This window comes from Alosa sapidissima, chromosome 13, assembly GCF_018492685.1.
Source record: "Alosa sapidissima isolate fAloSap1 chromosome 13, fAloSap1.pri, whole genome shotgun sequence".
Taxonomy (NCBI): domain Eukaryota; kingdom Metazoa; phylum Chordata; class Actinopteri; order Clupeiformes; family Clupeidae; genus Alosa; species Alosa sapidissima.
In genome coordinates, this window is record NC_055969.1 from 28,006,770 (window position 1) to 28,026,393 (window position 19,624).

The 19,624-nt window shown below is 46.0% G+C and overlaps 1 protein-coding gene across 9 annotated transcripts in view; it reads right to left on the bottom strand.

The window, feature by feature from the left end:
- Positions 1–19,624, bottom strand: part of arhgap24 (Rho GTPase activating protein 24) — a 92,476-nt gene that overhangs the window by 16,934 nt on the left and 55,918 nt on the right. The window contains exon 1 of one of the 9 annotated variants that reach the window (XM_042059603.1): positions 15,939–16,098. The exons of 6 other annotated variants lie outside the window; for them this stretch is intronic. In XM_042059603.1, coding sequence (XP_041915537.1) covers positions 15,939–15,960 — 22 coding nt within the window. In that variant the 5' untranslated portion in view covers positions 15,961–16,098. Of the gene's footprint in view, positions 1–620; positions 819–7,121; positions 7,271–15,938; positions 16,099–19,624 lie in introns of those variants that run through there. 2 more of the 9 variants (XM_042059602.1, XM_042059605.1) reach the window with 2 other exon arrangements.

Here is a 19,624-nt window from a genome sequence, read left to right on the forward strand (position 1 = left end):
CTATTCATCCATTCATCTAATGATCTAATGGCGATGTTTGGTTATGTCTTTCTGACAGGTCAAAACAGTTCGTCTGGATCATTTACAGAACATGAATGAGGGTGTAAACAGTATGTGCAAGAGGATCAAAACAATGTGGATCACTGTAGGCTATAAACACTCCTCTAACTGTGTTTATCAACATGCATGCCGATGATCTTGAGTCTGCCCTGAAGTGCAGTTAACCCATATCGATCCATTAATTCATTTACTTAAAATGAAGAAGAGTAGCCAACGTAAAGCAATTCATGATGAAAACAGTCATGATGAAAACACCTTAACTGTACACAACTAAACATTTTAATATCTGGATTCGTTACTCATTTTGATAAAAATGCAACGGCAACAAACTCCGCATTCATAGCGCTTTAGGTTAAATTGCTATTCTAACGCACTACAAAATATAATGTGATATTTCAGTAGCCTACTTGAGTAGTTTCTTTTAAGTGAGCTTTGAGTAGGTCCCGAACAATCCCAACAGTCAACAGAACAGTCCTAACATACTACAACCTGTCTCCTTTACAGGTAACAAAAAAACTAACCAAAGAAGTAAATGAATACGCCATGGCATACATACTCACCGTAAGCAAGCAGCTAATATACTGTCACATGAGATTCAGATGGCCTCGACTCTGGAGAACTGTACGTTATCCCCGCTACAACATTCACACTCTTGCCCAATGCACCCTCACTGCCCGTTCCCTCTTCCCGGCTGAAGCGGTTACGCGGACCGGCGGCCAGACAATGAAATCACCGCTCCTCTCTGCCCCTCCCCTCCGGAGCTGTGAGCTTTAACACTGTTCGCGAGATCAAGGCGAGCGCTGTATAGTTTTTGGCAGTGCTCAATGACGTCGAAGTAATTTGTCGAATGACGTTGTTTATAATGAATATCTGTACAACGACTAGTTTCACTGAATGCAACTGTTTAATGCAGTTAGTTCACTACAAATCATAACTTCAATATCTTATCTTAGGCTACTAAATGAACAAGCGGGACTATTAGTGAGACAAAGCTGTGTGCTTGAGCCAAGGTCTGAAGGAGGAGCACAAGCAGAACTCACCAATTAAAAAGGAATATTTCTGGCAGTCAGTGTGATGCATAAATTGAGTGACTCAGTTTTGGTGTCTCAAATTATGAAAAGGCCTATTGTGCTGTGCCTATAGTGATCTTGACCTAGCTTTCTGACATACACACATACACACTCACACACACACACACACCCCTGCCCCCCTCTGAATCACAAGGGGTGACAAGGCCTCCTGACTCTGTCCACTCATGCATGCAACATTCCATCCATGTCCTGTTGTCTGCACGTCTCTCCTCACACCCCCTTCCCCAGGATGTCCTGAACAACTGGCCAGTAAAGTCCACATCCTCCTTTCGCCAAGACCCAGACCCAGCCGAACCGCACAGCCTGCTCCAAACACTTGCTCCCCCCAGACCCGCACGTGTCCCGAGATATCACTCAAGTGCTGCGAGGGCTGCTGCCTAAGAATATCGGCATGTCAGACAGACAGGGTGTCAAGGAGACACACTCATAAACACTCACAATGACTTCATGCACACCTCATTGCACTCTGAATGGGAGCATTCAAGATAGTGGGCCGGGAAGAGTGTTGGCCACTTGTTGTGTGTGGTGAACTAAACGGGCTGGAATTGCAAACAGACTCATCCGATCAAAATGGTCATCTGAAAGCTTGGTCACGTCAGCCACACAAGGGTTTCTCAGTGGTTCCTCACCACACATTGTTTGGGTGGATTGTCATGCAAACATCCTGTGATTCCAGTGAGCAGCCCCCTCAGTGCTTTGTCTTTATTAAAATCAAATTGCCTGTGGGGGAACCCTCTCTCTCTCTCTTTTCCTCCCCTTTCTCTCTGTGTCTCTCTGTCGGTCAGTATGTGGTGTGTGTTTCTCATCTCACACACACAAATAAGCCCCCCACCCCCCCCCACCCCCGTCTGTCCTCACATGCAAACACATGCACACACTCTCACAGTATAAGCAAAACAAGCTGGTATAAGCAGAACAAGCTAGCCTGAGGCACTCATTTTCAGGAACGGTTGACTGTTGATGTGTATCAGCGCATGGGAAACAGTTGTGCTGAGGCTCTTGTGAGAAGGTCCAGAGCAGCAACACTGGACAGTCTCTCCGCTTTGGCCACTCAGGAGCCTCGCTTCCCAGGTTTTCCTATTTATTCGTTTTCCAAGTGGAGTGTATACAAACACATGCCCAAAACCAGCAGTCTCTCTCTCTCTCTCTCTCTCTCACACACACACACACACACACACACACACACAGACACACACAAACTTCCCCAGTCAACAGAAACATTAACAAACTACAAAAATCAAATGAAAGTATGTCAATCTGATCCATCCTCTTCCTCTGCCCTAGTATTTACATATGATGAAGAGGGCAACATGAGGGTAGGTGTTTCAGTAGGTATGCAGACTAGTGTCTGAGATTGAAATGTCTTCAGAGGCAAGCCTATCTTATAAAAGGATAACACCTTCACTGGCTGTGACTATGAAAGACTATGCTGACCAGACTTAGCGGCCGTTTACACGACACCGCCGGGTGGATTTTCTCTTACCGCTTTCACACCTTTAACGACTCCGGCAAGAAAAAACCTCGCGTGTACACACAGAGGTGTAACCGGCTAAATGTGCTGTAGTGCATATGCCAGACCAGTCGATGGCGCCGCTGTGCAGAAGCTTCACGATAATTTCGCGTGAATCGCGTAGAAGAAAACATTGTTGAAACAGTTTGTTAAGCCAGAGAATGTCTAATAAGTGCTCTGGTTAAGCAGTCGCATTAAATAAAGAGACTACAGACAATTCGGTTTTCAATTCAACTGTTAAACTAATAAAGTTCATTTTCAAGGTATGTGACTGCTATGTGAAATGTCAAATGCTTTGCCTACGCATTGCATTAGGTCTGAGCACCACTGGAGAAAACACTAACATGCAGTAAGCTAATGTTTAACTAAGTTAAGCTAACGTATGCTTCTAACTTAGCCACTAAAAGCTGATAGGCTACATTGTGCACATAAATCATGACAGGGGAAAGAAAAACATTTTAATATGATAAATAAATGGTTTGGTTTGTTTTGACAAGCAACATGTCAGGTCGAGTGCCGTGGCTGAGTTGAGAGGTGGGGCTATGTCGTCATAAAGTTGCCGGCTTCGCACCTACAGGCGTCTACATGGCGAAAGTTAGCCAGTGGTTTCAAAAGTTCCCACTTCGGAAGCCGGTTTCAAAAGCTATCGGTTTCAGTCTCCTAAACTGCCGGCGTCGTGGAAAAGTTCTGAAAATGTTGACGTTGATGCTGGACTATTTGAAAACACTACGGAAAAAAAAACACTGTTTTCAAAAACGTCCCGTTGTCATGGTGAGCGGCCCCTGGTCCTGGAGCAGAGACTACACCAGAGCATCCTGATGGCCTGGCCTCTGGTGCTGTGCTGTGCTGTGCTGTGCTGCTGTTGCCATGGTTAAAGAATGGGGCAGGCTGTTTACTGTGAGCCCCCACTCACTCTGCTGGTCCCAGGGTGCTTAGTCACTTCTCCGGCTTCATTTGAAATGCACACAGGCCTGACAATGGCTGGCTAAGCCCAAGGGATGCGCAAGCTGCAAACAAAACAAAACTAAACAAAAACACAAATAGCAAAGGCTAATGTGCCTTGAATGACTGATGGCTTCATAGCAGAACCTGCAGCCTCGCTAAGCTTTTTCTCATGTCAGACACATGGAGCACAATTGGTGTTAGACAACAAGGAGGTTGGTGGAGCTCTAAATACTTTTGCTAAAAGAAAGAAGAATAGAGCGAAGTCTGAGACGTGTCACACTAGGAGACAGACCTACATAGTGCTGAATAAGACCTACATAGTGCCGAAACAGACCTACATAGTGCTGAATAAGACCTACATACCTACATAGTGCTGAAACAGTCCTAATAGGAGGCAGCGGAGGCTTCAGGGGAGAGAACACAATACCGGCCTTTATTGTGCTCCAATGCTAATAAGCATGACATACAATATACTGTCAAAGCCACAGAGCAGACCGTGTCCCTTGTACAACGTCTCTTGTGTTGAACTGCACCGGAGGCATACTTCACAGTGCACCATACCCAGGTACCTCTACACCCCACACTGGTGTCACAGCTTGTTAACACGTGCATATAACAGTAGTTGTCTCTGTATATATGCTTTATGGCAAAAGGCAAAACACCAGCCTGATGATGAATGGGCCATCACATGGAAACTGACAGTTTCTCCAACTGATGGAAGACAGGAATATGGTCGACTGCGTTCTAAACTGGATTAATAAAGCGGAGATCAGTTCTGGACTTAGCCAAGCCTGCAGTACTAGCACTGGTCCACTTCCTGCCCACACTGCATAACGTGATGAATTATGGCGGAGGGATTAAGATAAATACGTTCTGAAATGGTCCAGAAAATGATGGATATGCTGTCTGTGTACTCCTACAGCTGTCTAATGGAGCCGTCTTGTAATATTAGCACCATATGTTTGGAGCTCGCATAAAATGAGAATTAAAACCTGATAATGCCAAGAGCTCAGCTGGCGGAACGAGCCAGTGCTTTGAGTGAGGTGAAAATCGGCCCTTAAAAGAACAGAAATAATTGTGACAATAAGCCGAGGCCATTAACCAAAGGGGAGCGCAATCAGTGCACTCATTTCTCCCCCCATCAAGCGGAGCCATAAAGCACCAGATTGGCCATTAAAAGCCAAATCACAAAACAGTGCAGATAGAGCACGACCCAGGTGACAAAAGCTGGGGCAATTGGAGACCTGAGTGCATTCATCCCACCTGCTGGAGACCAGTGATAAGCCGCCATTGTTCAAGAGCACTAATCCTGTCAAAGCCCACTGCCAATCAAGGGTAGGACACTATGCAGGTAATGTACCCAAACAATGTAACACGAGGGGAGATCTCTGGAGTGGAAAGAGACAAAGTGCAAGGCAAGGCACTATGTTGGAGTTCAGAGGACAGCCAAGGAGTGCAGGAGTGAGGTTCAGGCCGGGGCACAAATCCCCTCTACAGGACTGGGATTATGTATCCAGTGGAAGCTGTCCTCTGCTTCCCATGGTGCCCTTTTAGCGAGGGATTTAACACAGTCAGGGAGCAAACTGAACCTGTGGTGGAATCTCCAATACTGCCTTGCCCCCTTTCAAGCCTAAGAATGCTCAGTTACCATGGAGACCTGCGGAACTTCTCCGAGGCATTCTGTAAAAATGCCAATCGTGATGGGCGGCGGTGGGGGCCAGAGCTAAAGTACCTTCAGCAAAGACGCCAATAGCAACAGACATTCAGCACTCAGAGCTCCTGCAGTAGCCACTTAGCCTCCACATGGGTGAACATCTGAATAGAACCCTTAAAAGGTCTCATGCAGATCAGCTCCAATAGAGGCAGCTATAGAATGAAACATGTTCATTTCATTCTTGTGTTCATTCTTAACTAGAAAATCAACCACTATGCCAATGCTTGAGAAACTATACAGACAACTCAATTACTGAGAACTGTAGTTGAGCAAACAAAGGAAGAACTATTGCTTAGATTCGCTTCAACAGCTCTCTAAAACTATGGCCTCAGGCCTGTTCTGTTTACGGTGTACGTGTGTGAATGTATGTGCGTGGTGTGTGTGTGTGTGTGTGTGTGTGTGTGTGTGTGCCTGTGCCTGTCAGAGATCAGATGTGTTCCACTGTGCTTAATAAGTGACCAGGTGTCTATTAGAGCTTCGTCCAGGTGGAACACAACAAAGAGCTCTCCTGTGCTGCAATTGTGTGCCAATACCCAGGCCCCTTTTTAAAGTCCACTTCACCCTCACATTTATGACCTCCCCAAGTATTCTGAATATCTGTCAACATATACCCCTCTCCTGCTTCTTCTAGCCCCTTCACAGATGTCAATTAACCAACATGCATTTTGTTATCTACCTAATATCTGCAAGAGGTATTTAAATCAGCCCCAAGATCTTTCTTGTGGCAACTATTGTACTCTTCCGCATGTAACAAAGACCTTAATTCAAACATTCGCCACATAGAGAGGAAGCAGCGGTTTGTGGCAGGAAAATGGACAATTACTCACTGCATTGTTTGCCCTAAATAGACAAAACACATGTTCCACTTCCTTGACAGTTAAAGTAACACAATGTACTTCTTTTACCTTAAAATAATGGCTTCAAACCCATTTTGTTGTAACACTGACTTAAAAAAAGGATAATGGATCTCTAACATTGGCAAAGCGCACAGCGAACAGCTGATTGCACTATGTAACTCTATTGTTCCGGGTAAGAGCAGGACCCTACTTGGGTACCCACTGCCCAGTATGCTGAAAACGGATGAAAACGGGAATTCCTATTGTGCTACTTTAAGACACAGTCTAGGTCCCTCCTGCTATGGAATGTGTGTTCACAAGCAAAGAGAGTCATATTGTATTCAACACATTTGTTTACACAGGCATGTACGCTCTCCCATGACTAATGTGTGTGCTCATACAATCTATACATACTCACAATTCTTCTCATAATAAGATAGTGAATGAACATGTGTGATCCTGCCTGTGTGTGTGAGAGTGTGTGTGTGTGTGTGTGGTTTGTGTGTGTGTATGTGTGTGTGTGTGTGTGTGTGTGTGTGTGTGGCAGTGTCACCTGGCAGTAGCACATGTAGTGACAAGCTGTGGTTAATGAGGGTCTGGGAATTTTCTCAGAAGTGGAGAGTCATAAATAACTGTCCTCAGAAAAAGGGGACTTGGGGAGGCTCTCCTGCTTTCACCCCAACATAGCACCCCATGTTTGCTCTGGGCTCTCCTTCAACCTAACAGTACTTTGTCAGTTAACAAACTTGCACCTAGCTACACTCATCTTATGTCTTTTGAATAAACTGAACAACAGACTAAGTGCTAATAAACGTATCACATTGCAATGCAATGGCATGGAAGATGGAAGATACAATGGAAGATCCAACTATTAAACATACACAATATGTGACTATCTAGCTTTAGAGACAAGCAATCCATACATAACCACACATAGTTTAAGTAAAGCAACTGTCTGTCCTTACCTGGAGTAGAGGATGGCATGTCTGATACTAGTCCATACTGAGTTAGTGAGTGAACAGGCGGCTGCACTACCTCCATGTCCGAGAGCTCTCACTGCACCACCTCCTCCAGCCAGAGAGGCCTCAGCATAGAGACACAGTAAGGGTGCGGGAGGGCTGTGTGCTCCTGAGGACTACGGGCCTGAAGACTGTGCTTGTGATAGCATGGCCCTGAGTAACTGAGCTCAAGAGAGAGAGAAAGACAAAGAGACAGAGAGAGAGGGGGGGGGGGGGGGTTGGTAGAGGGAGGGGGGGGGGGGGTAAAGAGGGAGGGTGGGAGGGAGGGGGAAAATGAGAGCTACTCCCACTCCTCTGAATAGCCTTGTTAAGGAAACAATAGGGAGATCTCACCCAGAGTCCAGCGGCCTCTCTGAAGAGCAGAGATGAAACACAGCTCCACTGACCCTCTGCTGGTACACCATCAACTCTGATCCTGACTCCCCTCTACACGCAACTGACCACTATAAATCACTCAGCAGTAAATCACTGTGCTGGTCAATGAGTCACGACCCGAGACCACCTCTACACTGTGTAATGTACACAAGATGGCTAATGCTTAGCTGCAGAATGAGACCCACACAGATATGAGCAGCATTACAATTTGTGCACTCAACAGATTTGCGCGAAAATGAGCACGGAGCCGTATAATAGTCAGGGGGAGTGATGGGAGAGGGACGCGAGGGGGCCTGGACACCGTGTGCTCCGAAAACAGAAGGGAAGGAGAGTGCTGGTTGCGCTGACGGAGGTAAAAACAAGCTGCTGGTGAATGGGACGTGATTGTTCAGCTGTTACTTCTGCCTCATGGCTACTGCGACGGCTCTTCTGCTGGGCCGGCTCCCAACAAAACAGAGGCTCGCGCTGTTTGTCTTACAGGATCCATGCCGCGGCCAATATAAACCGATGCACAGCAACATGGAATGCTCCCCCTTACAAGGGCATGCTTGCATAAGGGCAGGGATTAAACACTTCCAAAGTTTACATTTCTGAGTGAATACTGCTGAGCCCAAAGACTGACAAAAAAGGAGGGGAAGCTGTGGGTTTTTTACACATTCAAATGTTGGGAACATTAAAAGATTATCATACATCCCAGAACTCTTGCAAATACATTTGTTAACAAGTTGAAATCCATTTCAATCGTCACTCAACTGGAGGTCACAAATCTCGTAGTTCATACTTGTGTAAAACTTGAAGACAATCCAAGTATCAATAATTTGACAGCAATGTCATCCTCCACTGAGCTAATATTTGAGGAGTATTCCAGTGAATGAACTGACAAGATGGCTGACATTCCTACTGTATCAGATGTAGATAAACTTCCAGGTTTTTTGTCTCCTAGCTTGACTTCATGAATGGTTAATCCCTTGGCCTGTGCGTCTGCGACGATCACTTACACTTGCTCCTCTGAGGACTGGGCCATGGAGCAGATCAGGTTCATCAGACAGACACACACACACACACAGGTTCATGTCAACACACATGCTAACATGGGGGCCTCCAGGAGACTGTCTCTACTGGCTCCAAGTACTCTTTGTGCCCAACTCCACGGTCATGTAACAGAAGGAGCCACAATGCCCATTCGATACCAATTGAAGCGGAGCAAAAATCGGAGGTCAGGTCAGGGGTGAGAGGTCACATGGGCTGTTTTACATTGGACTGTCCCATCTGGGCCGAAGGAACCCAAAAGGGAAGAATCACTGCACCAAATCGTGGACAATAACAAACTCTTCAGGACAAAATAGGACACCACTTAGCCCCTGACGGTGCCCCTGTGACAGCGAGAGCATGGATTCTGGCTAGGAAGTGTACAGTTACGCGGTCGCTGGGTTCACGACCGTAACTCAGTAGCAAATTTAAACCACACTTCCTCCAGCCAAAAGTCACTGCAGCAGCACAGCAACAACAAAACAAGTGAGCGATGTGACTGCTCACCGCCCCCAAACCCCCTCCCCACTTTTAAAAAGAAAGAAAGAATGAGAGGCATGCAAAATAGAAAAATGAAAGCAAAATGTTTAAGTATCAACATAATTATGCCTTCCACTGACTGAAGTGAATGATTATCTATTTTGATCACAGATCAGTCCCACAGCAGTCAGCTGCAGATTTGTTTCCGGGACATAATAAACTCTTTCAGAGCAGCACACACATATACTTCAGCTTGTTGATGACATAATGGGTGTTGGAGCCACCAGGCCATGGCAATCTGTCAGCAACGCAGTGATCAGTTTAATCTTGTCACAATCCTCAACTGTTCTGGCAGAGCCAGCCTCATCAGCTCTGATTACCGAGAGCAACTGATGTCCCTGAAGCACAGCACGCCCCTCGGAACAGATGAAAGCTTCACGTGCCATGAGATCACCTTCACTGACCTGTTTATCTAACTGGGGGCTGTTAAGAAAAAGAAAATCTCAGCCCATATTGTGGTACCATGCTCCAGGTTGCCTCTCTTATGGCTATAACAGAGTAGTTTGTTGTGATGACATGCAAGTTCACTGAGTCTCTGAGTATATTGCAGTTGAACATATGCTTACATATACACATGTGTGTTAATAGTGCAGGTGTAGTCACGCTACCGCTGACGGCTCATCCATACAATAAGGGCCTGCTTGTGGCCAGGCATTACAATGTCCCTACAGAAGCCATGAAGTCATGATATGACCTTTAAATGTCCACTGACAGCTTCATCAGTTCCTGCGAGACGATTAAAGAGTTGTGACCGTGCCCTAGCATAAGTGTTTAAGACATGCAGCTGTTCTCTTAGTAAAGACTAGCTAATGGAACACATTTAAGGCACAACAGTTTCCTGATGCATGATCGGTGGTGTGGAACCTAATTAACGCCCAATTGGCTAGTTTGTTAATATTACAGTGGAAGTGAGCACATGTTGGACTCCATGAGAATAGCTGGGCGGCAGGCCACTGAGTATAGTTCTGGCTTTTGGCATGGCCATCGGACATGAAAATGACCGGGCATGGGACTTCCTCCCTCCCTCTCTCCAGTTCTATTCAAAACCACCATGGATAGAACTGTATCAAATATTTATTTTTGTTGCCTGGTATGTTTAAGTTTTATATGAACACCTCTACAACAACTGCAGCCATACATTCTGCAGGCATGCTATTCTGGCAGCAGCCTTCTGAAGGTATGAGGTGGGCAACTGTTCCTGCCATTGCAACATATTGCCAGAGGAGCATACATGGCCTCAGTAAATCTCCAGCTTGACAGTGCACACGTAATTGAACACAATCTATAAACCAAATAATAAATCTGGCAGGGTTTGCCTCCCCTCCCAACGAGACATTAAATTCCACAGAAATGCGCTTTCAGGCTCACACGTCAACTCATTGCTTGAAGCCATCCAGCATGTCCAGCTGAAGCAATTTTCCTGCTGTGGCACCAACCAGCCTTAAGAACACTTATAAAATCCATTACACCTTTTAAAAGCTGTGGGAAAATATCCTCCTTCCGAACATGCAAAATCAATCTACATATTAATGGTGCCATGGTTTGCTTGGGTTAGGAAAAACCTAAGTGTTGCTGTAGCTACAGCAGACAAAGAGGTAGATATCCATGGCCTGATTTAAGCCCCCTGGCAATGAATTAATCAAATATTCAAAATATAATCTTTAATGCCAGATTTGCACTTCTCCAACTGAATAGAAGCAGGTTGCTCCTCAGTGCTAAGATGAAGAAAACTTGGAAGAGTAGGAGTTTTCCCAGACAAAGAGTCAAGACTGGTGTCTGACCAAGGCTGTATTTCAACTGGATTGCTCGATGCCAAATGCAAATCAGACAAAGGATGTGGTCTTAATCTTTGCCTAGGCAACCAGCCCCATGTGTTTGGAAACATCAGGAGTTATCACAGCCCAAGACACATTCCAATACTCTCTAGAGACATACAGACGTTTCCGCTTGTTTGGGTCCAGACAAACATATCCACATTCAATGACTCGCAGATCACATGCCGTCTGTAACGAAGGTAAAAACTCCTGTTCCAAAATCCACGTGAGAAAAAGAACATCTCTATGTGTTCCACATTGTATCCAGCATCACACCTGAGGTGGCAGTTGCAGAGTTTCAGACTGTTATCGTTTGTGAAGGATCTCCTGTGTGATATCCAGCTTCACAGCGGAGGGCTCTGCCAGAAACCCCCGTCACGCTCACATGGAAGAAGCCCAACCTACACCTGTTCTGAGACATGCAGCTCCCCTCAACTGCAATCTCAGTAGCTCAGAGTCTGACAACTTTCTGTTCAGAGATGGAGATTCACAGAACCTGGAACACTGGATACAGCTAATAAATAGCCACTTATCACCAACACATCACAAATCACTAAATATCTATTTTGCATTAAAAGATAAGCAAAGTGATTTGAAGTGGACAATTCTGATTAATCTCAAAGGGCTCCAAACAAAAAGCCTCATAATGACCAAGTAAGATGTGAAATGTGTTGCTTGTGGAAACCGACTTGAAATGTGAGACTACGAGTATATGAGCAATGGAAAAAAACCTACCCAAACAAGACGCGGTCACGTTCCCTGGCTGTAAACCGTTATACACTGATATAAGGTTTCTGTCCAGCTATATATAGGAGACACAAACAGTGGCAGGAAGGGAGACATATGCCAGGACGCACACTCGGAGACGGAGCGAGAGAGAGAGAGAGCGAGAGACGGAGTCAGTCAGTGTCAGTTGGACTGACACAAACATTTCAGTACACTCTAAGGCTGATTTTCTTATTTTCATTTGCAAATCTCAAAATGTAAGAATACACAGTGTGCTGCCCCAGGATAGAAGCTGTCAGGGTAAACCATCAATCATTCCCACAGCACTGGCTGGGAACACGGAAGGGGAGATTGACATACAACACATAGAGCTAAAATGCACACATCCAGAAAGTGACAGCCCCCGTCAAAACAAACACTATGCAGCAGTCATGTGTGAAATAAATAACTAAGCATTAACCACTTTGACAGCGCCAATACATATAAATGAACAGTTTGCCTTGAATAACAATAATATCAAATTCTACAGCTGCTTCAAATGGATTTGACTTATGCTTTTATCATCCCAGTTTTACAACTGAAACAGATGCTAAATTATACCCTTTCCTCTACATGGAGATATTAAAAAACAAATATCACAGCATAAACAAAAACATGTTTATCTGTTTTGGCACTACCATCCTTGGCATCCTTAAGGACACCTTTTATATATATATAAAAACAAATGCAGTAACTAAATGTGCTGCGATTGCTGTAATTTTCAGTAAATTAGCAACCCAAATGTAGCTGAAATGAAAACCCTTCCTCTGCTGCTCCACGCCCCACTGCTCCTGGTCTCTATGGGGAGCCCGTGTGTTTGTGTGGGAGCCCTGGGGCCTGACCGCAGGGCCTAATAACCCCCCGCCAGCCGCCGCCTGCCCGGCCGCCAGCGGAAGCCCCTGCCTGTTGTGACAGCTCCAGGGCCGTGTCCGGCGGCCGGCCATCAGATGGGCCTGATAAGCCTGTTTGTGCTGGACGCCCGGGGTGCCCCTGTCCACCTTGCCAGCCTACATCTGCCTTGTTTGCTCTGACAGAAAGCTGCCGAGCGCAGCAACCCTGCCTAAAGCCTGGAACAGCACGACAGAGAGAGCAAGAGAGTGAGACAGGGAGAGGGAGGGAGAGAGAGAGAGAGAGAGAGAAAGAGAGAAAGAGAGAGAGAAGATAGGGAAAAAGAGCGACTATGAGAGAATCAAATTGGAGTGCTGAAAAAAGTGCTGACAGAGGGGAACCAGGCCAACCTGAGACTCAGCCAAAACACACCCCATGATGTCATCCTTTATTTTTGTCAATGTGCTTAACAGAACCCCCACCACTTATCTCTCCCCCTTTCAGACAATCACAGTCACATGGGCAATGTTGCACAGTTGCTCACAGTCATGCTCCCAAAACAAACACTTGTAGCTAACACACATAAACATGATGTAGGTACATTAGCCATCCACTCATACATCCTGCACATCTATGGATTGGACACAATGATGTCTCTGGGTGCCATATGGATTTTCCCCATCAAATCAAAAACCGCTACATAATTTATGTTGTAAATGTTTCATTCAGAGTCCAGACCACTCAGTGAGATGCATCCCCTGCAATTTACAGAAAAGCATTGCATCACCACGGCAGTGCATTAGCCAGATTACTGGTTACCATGGCGAAGTGATATGATCTTCCACACGGTTCAAGGCCTCCCTTACCCCGCTGACCTGTTGGTAAGTCATTAGACTGTAAGGTGTGAAGTTTCAATTGTGAAAGTGAAGAGTGTGTATAGGCAGTGGACACCCATAATGTCCATCTCACGGCCGGCCAGTGTCCTACTCCTACTCAGTAACAGCTCAGCCATATGGCTGCTCAGGGACAGGGCGTCCCAGCGGCACTACATGTGAGGAGCCTCCCAGCCCCCAGGAGAGTAAAATTAGACACAGGGGCATTATGCTGTCAGTATCATGAAGCATTCCATCACCTGCAGCAGCAGCAAAACCCAGATGAAATGCTATGCTAATGAGGAAATGCTCAGGGTGCAAAACGCAGAATCTGCACAACATCAAAACAACATAGTAGCCAGAGAGGGGAAAATGTAAATGTATTCAAACATTTACATACCATCTGAAAACGGATATTTAAACATTCTTTGATAGCGATGTTTTGGAATAAATTATATGAATGCTCCTCATAAGGTATTTATGTCTGTACACACAGAGCATAAAAAGATCCCAAATACCCTAATCTTGTTTTAGAACAAAATGTATGTCATTGTCAACATATTGAAAAAATGGTCTCCTTATTACAGTATTTGTATTTACCACATGGCATTAAATGTTACTTTGTTAAAGTACACACACAGTACTTAATGACTTGCATATGCAACAGTTTGAACACTCTCAGTTTGAGCAAATTTGTTTTCTCCTTCTTCCCAAACTGGGAGCTTAAACAGCCAGAGGAAACAAAGTGAGCTACAAAGTGAGCTTCTTCACTATTGGTGGGAAATGGGAGATGTTTACATGTTCAGCGTTTCCCACATAATTGAATTCCATTTGTGGTGGTTGGTTTGCAGAATTAACTTGAATGCAACAGTTTTTAACAATTAGCACAGTGTGGTTATGATGCTAACCAGATTTAAGCACATTTTAGTACAACCTGGAAAATCATTGTGTGGCAGTCAATGTTGATATTGTGGTGGGCCGCCACAAATAAGTCAATGTATGGGAAACACTGATGTTTATCAGTGAGGAAAACAATCGGCTGCCATTGATGATAGAGCAGCCGTGCATCTGCACATGCTCAGGCTGATTCAACAGGTCTTGTGTGGAGTGTGGAGCAAATCGAAAATGTATTGCACTAGTGCAATATGTGGGTTTCCCATGAAATCTAAAACGGTTTCTAAATTTGCCATGATGGCATAGTTTTTCAACATTTATGTGCATTGTATGAATCCCAGAAACAGTCAATCAGACTGAACAGAAATTATAATGAAAGTTTGGTTTTGGCAACAAACTGCAAGTATACTGCAGAAAATGTGTAAGTGAAAGGTATGTGTGGAAAAAAAGTTGCATATGAATCCACTGATTTTTCTATGGGTAAAATAGTTTGAACCAACTAAAATAAACTTCAGTTCAGTAACGCTGTAGGCCAGATCTGCCTTTGCACACAATGTAGCAATGACACATTGATTAACTGGTATCTGATTTTCACAGACCTCATGATGACAAGAAAATCACTGCACCATCCTGACTGATCCAATCAGCTGGTCCGGTTTGGCAGAAGAAGTAAACACTACAGTACAGCTCACTTCCTGTCTCACATGGATTCAAGCCAGCAGCAGTTGGACTCCAGCAGCCTTTAGAGGTTAGGGACAGCATTCAGAGAGATTATATTCATGTCATCTGCTAATCTGATCAATTCTTGGCTGGAAACCCCTGTGGTGGTGCTCTCTCTCTGTCCAGTGCCAAGTCCTTGTGCTCTCGTTTGGCTGACAAAGGGCCAGAGCAAGCCGTGGGAAGAATGGGCATGTTTGTGTTTTTGGCCCTTTAATAAAAGCATGTAGAATAACTTCATGGAGAAAAAAAGAGAAGAACTCGGTGTTCTGTCTCTACCATCTGTCGCCTTAGTGCTGGACAGCTTCAAGAGCGTGGGCTGTGTGCGCAAACATAGCCAGATGTGTAATCCACTGTTAAAGCCATAAGAGCCATTCTTTATGGATTCTAGTCCTGCTGATATATGTGAAGACACATAAAATCAAAGCCAGAGTGTTTATGATCCGGCTACTGAATATGGAGGACTATGAAGTTTCATGCCCAGTTTTTTAGTAAATTGTAGAGATTTCTAAAATACCATTCAGGGAAAGAGAGTAAACCTCATATCTCAAGAACCATTTCTCATTCATTTGAAGCAATCTAGCACAACACACCAAAGTATATCAACTCAATCTGAGTGAGAAGATGAGAAGACCTGGATCAACACTACAAAAAGACTCTGATGGATTCATAAGGCACTAAATCAAATACATCATGAAATTACAATGGCAAATACAAACTTTCAAATGGAAGTCAATGTTGGGAATCTTATCATGGAGACAGTTCTTCTCCTTTCCCAAAAGTCTACCAATAAGGAAGCCTCTGAGCATTCACTGTCTACTCCCCCTTCCATCTACACAACACACACACACACCTTCGCACATGCTCACACCTGTTCCCGCCTGACAGCATGGCTGAAGACGAGTGCAATGAGCACACATGCCACCCACCTAGGTTGGAGTTCAGGTCCATTGAGAGCTTGTGAGTCCAGTCTTCCAAGACACGCGAGAGAAGGAGAGGTGCAGCGTGGACTGCCCCACACCGAGCAACTCATCTGTCCCTGTCTAAAGTTTTCCGCTTCTCTCTTAGTCCTCTCTTTCTTCTGATTCCCCCCAATCCCTGTTTCTTCTTCTCCTTCTTCCTCTTCCTCCTCCTCCTCCTCCTCCTCCTCCACTCCACCAGTTCTTCCTCCCGCGCCTCTCCTCTCCCCTCCACGGGAATGCCCCCCCCTTTCGCACAACGTGGCAGAAGTGGCAGGTAGAGCCTGTCAGAGTGACAGCGCCGCTACACGACAAGGTCAGGGCTGGGGCTGCCGTCCGCTGTCTGTGTGTCTGACCCAGCAGGAGAGACGGAGCGAGAGGTCCAACAGCGAGAGAGAGAGAGAGAGAGAGGGGGGGGGGAGGGAAGGAGGGGTGGGGGGTGACTGAGGGAATGAGAGATAGAGAGATAGAGAGGGAGAGAGAGAGAGAGGGGGAAAAAATGGAGAAAGAGCAGGCTGCGGTGGGAAGCGTGAGAGTCGCAGATCAGATAGGGGGCCAGCGAGGGTCCTGTGCTGTCTGGAGGAAGTGCTGGGGAGGAGGCCGTAAATCCACCGTCTTCAGCCCCGCGCGGGTCTCGGAGGGGACCTGTAAATCTGGCGATCGAAGAGCAGGCACTCTGCCAAATTACTCACCCCTGCCGCGCTCTATAAATACAGAGCAGCTACCAGCAGCGCACTAAGAGCCACCCTGTTTTTCTGCCCGCAGTAAAGCTATTCCATCCAGCATATGGGTGTTTAATAGCTTGCCCACTCAACTTCTTAATCCCATTTGAGCGAACAGGCAAGCCAAACATCATTAGCAGCCATTAAGAAGTATTACAAATCTCCAGGCTAAATGGAAGTTATGACGAACCTTATGAATTCACCGTGGAGCTGCTATGCTATGGTTGGCCATTTTTTGGGGGGGGGGGAAGGAGAGAAAGAAGTTGAAGTGAGAACTTGTAGTCCTGTTTACAACACTACCCTGACAAGACTGAGAAGACAAGTTGGGCTGGGCTTCACCTTTGCCTTCTTATATGCCACACTGAGTCTAAATATGCTTCAGGGAAGCAGGGCGCTAATTTGATCCGTGTCCAGACCGTGTGTGTCTGTGTGTGTGTGTGTGTGTGTGTGCGAGTGCGTGTGCATGTGTGTGTGTGTGTGTGTGTGTGTGCGTGCGAGTGTATGTGTGTGTGTGTGTGTGTGTGTGTGTGTGTGTGTGTGTGTGTGTGTGTGTGTGTGTGTGTGTGTGTGTGCGTGCGAGTGCGTGTGTGTGTGTGTGTATGTGCATGTGTGCTTGCATGCTTCCTGGGGTCTTGGGAGACGTGCTTTGGACTCAGTGTGGGGGAGGCTAGTGAGGAGTTGGCTCCTCTGGACCATCACTGCTCTGCTTATGTAAGTGTCTGCCTTTCCTGTCCCGTCTGGCCCTCCACTCGCCTGCTACTCCTCCACATCCACACTATTCTCCACCACACAGGACCTCACATTCATAAACACTCAGTCCGCCTCTGCCGGGCACACACACACACACCTATGCACAGTCAGAGCATTAACATAATCACACACACACACACACACACACACACACACACGCAGGCTTGCACGCACGCACGCACACACAATAGATCATTTCCCTCAACCCATTTCAAGATACTCTGTCTTACTAGGTCTGTTTTAAATCTCTCTGTTCTTATGTAATCAGAGGGGTCTGTTGCTGCACTGTGTTGGACAGACGGTGTTTCCTAAGTGCAGAGGCAGGGTCTGCCAAATGTGCACACACTGGAACTGGACCCCAGCAAACGCCAGAGCCCAACCTACAGCAGAGTGCGGAGTCCAGATTACACTCAGCAGTGGAAATGCTGCTCAGAACACCGCCATTCAGGAGACGGCAACAAGGCGGTCATTGAGGCGGTCAAACTCAGGGATCCTACATTGTGCTCTCACACAGGGCAGCAGAGGCACGCAGAGACATAAAAGGTGTTAGATGTTCAATGCTACTATGAGATCTTCTAATGCAGATTACAGTGACAGACATTACGGAATTAGCACTATATGCAGGATCCAATCCCCCATGTAGAGTTATGGAGATTCCCTTTCTCCCTGCTGAAGACCATGAAGGTCTAAACACCGAGTTGGTTGACCTATGTGTCCTTTTTAGTGAAACTGGTGATTCAGGCAAATAGTGCAGCACTTTAGCCTAGAAATCTAGACACGCCCCTAGCGGCAGCAAATTACATTTGCTGCCAGGGCTAGTCTAGCAACTCTCCGTTGGCTTGTGAGCTCCAGAAATCTAAACTTAATCAGGCCAATGAAATCGTGTATAGACTCGTTTGGTGGGCTTGATTGATGGCAGAGTTGCAACGGTTTGGCTTGAATTCCCTGCTACTTGAAAACAAATATCCTATTGCGTCCTATTGCGAGCAGAGGGAATTTGAAAGACAACTGATTATCCCGCCCCTCGGACTGAGCACTGCGAACGGTGAGTGCCCAGACCCTACATTTTAATGTGGGTCTGGCTCGCCAGGCTAGCAGCACTTTGTTTTTGGAAACGTAAATCTACAGCTTGATCGGTCTAACGGTAAATTGTAGAGGCCAGACAGAAACACAATCTCAGTCCAGTGTTCCAGTGCATGTACACCATGAGCAGTGTGTGCTGAGTGGCTCGCAAGGAGCAGTTGTTCTTGTCATTGCAGCCTTTCCCTTTCTATTTCAGATGAAATCCATCATGCCGTCTGACAAATGGGGCTCATCAGGGACGAGGGAGGAGGCAGCAGACAGTGGCCCAGGCACCAAGCTCTTTGGCATCAATAGCATACCCCATCCTAAAGGTGGCATAAATGCCAAGCCTCGCTATACCTCGTCCCTAGAAGGAAGAAAGCAATCTGTTCCACTGTGGCGTTAATGCCGGTGGTATTTGTGAGTAATATCTTCGGTAATGGGTAGCAATCACACACAAAAAACATTAGCAGCTCCAGCCTGGATTGCTGTTGCCTTAGAATTACAGGGCCCTTGCCAACAAAAGTAGAGTCAGCTTTAAAAGGCAGCTGACACATTCAGACGTGAGACCTTTTTTTGCCTTGCTGTGCCCAGGAGGCTCTATACCCTTACGAAGGTGACGCTCTTTGTCAGAGCTCTAATGTGATTCTGTTCCCACAGCGCCTTTCTTCTCCTGTCCTCTCCTCTCCTGTCCTCTCCTCTCCTGTCCTCTCCTCTCCTGTTCTCTCCTCACACCTCCATGTGAGACGAGGAGGCAGGCGGTCCTGCACAGCCCAGGGAGATGAAAAGCTATGCCACCACTGAATGTTTTAGCATGGTGTGTGTGTGTGTGTTGCTCCAGAAGCCACTCTCTATTTTAAAAAAACTTTAATCAAACTGCTCCTTCAAGCCAGCCAAAGTCCCGGTTCAAAAGAACCTCACAAGAACAAAGAAAAAAAGAAACAACAAAAAAAAGACTGATCCCTCTATGGCTACAATCCAGAGAGACTGAGAAAATTAATTGAGGGCAGGAAAGAGGTTTTCCACTAAAGGAAGTCATTGATTTTCTTAGTCATTGAAGGCCAGATGACATTTCACTCTCTCTTTTCCTTTTGTTGGACACAAACAGCACATGCCGATGCT